A 2969-nucleotide genomic window follows, 5' to 3' on the forward strand; every position below is an offset into this window, starting at 1 on the left:
GATGCTCGCTTGACATTTTCTGTTTGCAATTAAAAGTTAATTATGAGCCTGGTAGCCAGTAGCCACCTAGCTACAGTAGCTGAGTGGAATGTGTTAAATAAATCATAGAATACTTCAAGACTCACCAGTTCCATTACACAAAGGCAAAGACAACTCTTCATATTCTTGTCCACTTTCCAAATCACAGTGAGTGCTGCTAGTATGTCATAGTGACCTGGATCTCATAGTTTATAACAGTAGGCTAGTGAGAACCGGATAAATTCGCAATCTCCTCTAATCTCATATTTGTTGACTTCACGATTTCCTTTTATACGTTTCTTATATTTAAAACAAGTAATCAATAATCATTAACAATGACAAGCCAGCTGGAAACTACTAGTTTTCTCTCCCTCTCGTGCATGCTTAGATGAGTTCTCAAATAGGCTAGCATAAGTTCAAGTTGGATCTTAATGGAGAGGACTCGAAAAGTATCATCTTTATGTAACATGCTGTTGGAGCATTTTGACATGAAACGTTCTCTAACAAGAGTGCAAATCAGTTTGCACTAAAGCTATAGTGATTGGCTAAATGTTGGTCCTTCCTCTGTCTCTTGGTGCCCTACACACAGTGTGTAACGCGTGTGGGGGTAGCGGCAGCACTGAACTGTGCTCTGGCCGCTTGTCTCCGCTATTTTTTTTTTTTTTTTTTTTTTTAGTCGCGGAGGGAAAGCGTCTCTGGGGTGACTGGTCCACGATCAGGAAATTTAGTTTTTGATTCGAGACATGTCAAGTCATCACAAGTCAAAGAGGCAAAGTCCGAGTCAAGTCTCGAGTGAATAGTATTCAAGTCCAAGTCGAGTCGCAAGTCATGCCGAATTTTATCAAGTCAAGTCTGAAGTCATTAAAATCATGACTCGAGTCTGACTCGAGTCCAAGTCATGTGACTCGAGTCCACATGTCTGGCACTGGCTAACGAGAGCATGAAACCGTCAAATCTTCGCCGGCATCTGGAAACCAAGCATGGGGAATTTAAGTCCAAGCCAGTCGAGTTTTTCCAAAATAAGCTCCAGGAATACCGCTCAAGCAAGAAAGTGATGGAATCGACATCTGCAGGTGGTGCTACTGCTAAAGCAGTGGAAGTTTCATACCGGGTGTCCCGAATCATAGCTAAAAAAGGGATGCCACATACAATCGGGGAGGAGGTGGTGCTGCCAGCTATTAAAGAGACTGTGGGTGTCATGCTGGGTGACAAAGCGCGAAAGCAAATGGACTTCATTCCATTATCAGACAACACTGTGCAGCGCAGAATCGAGGAGATGGCCAGCAATGTAAACAACCAGCTAATATCGCGGATCAAAGCCAGTCAATTTTTTGCTCTTCAGCTGGACGAATCCACGGACATAGTGAACCTCGCCAACTTGCTCGCCTACGTAAGGTATGAATACAACGGAGAAATAGAGGAGGACTTTCTCTTTTGTAAACCTTTGCAGACACGCACAACCGCAGAGGCACTTTTTGACATGTTGAACGGTTTCATCACAGAACATGGGATTGATTGGTCAAGATGCGTGGGAATAAGCACAGACGGGGCAGCAGCCATGGTAGGCCAACACAGCGGCCTTGTTAAACGTGTGCAAGCAGTTGCTCCGCAAGCAAAATCCATCCACTGCAGCATCCACAGAGAGGCTCTCGCAGCCAAAAGAATGCCTCCTGATCTCAAAACTGTTCTGGATGAAGCCGTAAAAACTGTACATTTCAAGGCCCGCCCGCTGAATTCAAGACTGTTTTCAGTTTTATGCGACGAGATGGGCAGTGAGCACCGACAATTGCTGCTCCATACGGAGGTCCGGTGGCTGTCAAGAGGGAAGGTGCTTGCACGGCTTTACGAGTTGCGCGATGAGGTGAGACTGTTTCTTCTTGATTCCAAGTTCGACCTTTCTGGCCGATTCAATGATGCAGACTGGCTTGCCAAGTTGGCATATCTGTCTGACATTTTTGAGCACTTGAATGGACTGAATAGGAGCCTACAGGGGAAGTCGGTTACTCTTTTTCACACGCAAGACAAAGTTGAAGCAGCAATCAAGAAGATGGGGATGTGGGCCAGGCGCGTGGAGGAGGCAAACTATGACTCATTTCCAAATCTTTCTGATTTTTTAGACAGCTCAGACACGCATCTTTCAAGTGCTGTGCAAGATGATATCAGACAGCACCTGCACCTGCTGAAAACTCAGCTACGGATTTATTTCCCAACCCCCGACACCACAGCGAACTGGATTAGAAATCCGTTTGCCACCATGGATGACTACACCCTGACAAACCTCACCCCCAGAGACCAAGACAGCCTGGCCGAACTGTCCTGTGACAGTGCTTTAAAAATGGACTTTTCTGATAGATGTCTGCCTGCTTTTTGGCTGAAAGTTTCCACAGAATACCCCGAGCTGTCCGACAAAGCTCTGAAGTGGCTTGTGCCTTTTCCAACCACTTACCTCTGTGAATCAGGATTTTCATCCCTAGTCATGTTGAAGACTAAATATCGGAACAGACTTAATATTGAACCAGATCTCAGATTGAGGCTGTCATCATTAGAACCTGACATTGAGAAATTAACGTCTGCAAAGCAACACCATCCATCTCATTAGGTTAGCATTATTTATGTATTTGTTTGTTTTATAGGCCTATATGTTTGTCATTTTATTTGGGTGAATTAACGTTAACGAAATAAATATGATAGCTTTCCCTTTGAACTAAGCCTAGGCTTATAGGCCCACTGGGCCTACTTTGAACTATTCTCTTTCTCTGTCTCTCTCTCCCCCTTCTCTATCTCTCGCACTTAGACAGACAGATGATGTTCTTATTACTGTAACGTTAATACATTTAATAATATATTGTTAAGGCAGTAGCCTACGTTGTTGAAATGAACTTGATTATGCCATCGGGCGCTTGAGTAAATAAATAAATTAAATACGTGGCAGCCGTTGTGTGCAGTAAACT

The 2969-nt window shown here is 44.1% G+C and overlaps 1 protein-coding gene across 1 annotated transcript; it reads left to right on the plus strand.

Moving 5' to 3' along the window:
* Positions 1-958: 958 nt before the first annotated feature.
* Positions 959-2617, plus strand: LOC143115271 (zinc finger BED domain-containing protein 5-like). The gene has a single exon (XM_076277245.1). The coding sequence runs from the start codon at positions 959-961 to the stop codon at positions 2615-2617; it is 1659 nt and encodes a 552-aa protein (XP_076133360.1).
* The last annotated feature ends 352 nt before the right edge of the window (positions 2618-2969 follow it).

The sequence above is a fragment of the Alosa pseudoharengus genome, unplaced genomic scaffold (assembly GCF_046254945.1).
Source record: "Alosa pseudoharengus isolate Yale_2024_CS ecotype anadromous, Long Island Sound unplaced genomic scaffold, YU_APseudo_1.1 YU_APseudo_1.1_scf_9, whole genome shotgun sequence".
Lineage (NCBI taxonomy): Eukaryota > Metazoa > Chordata > Actinopteri > Clupeiformes > Clupeidae > Alosa > Alosa pseudoharengus.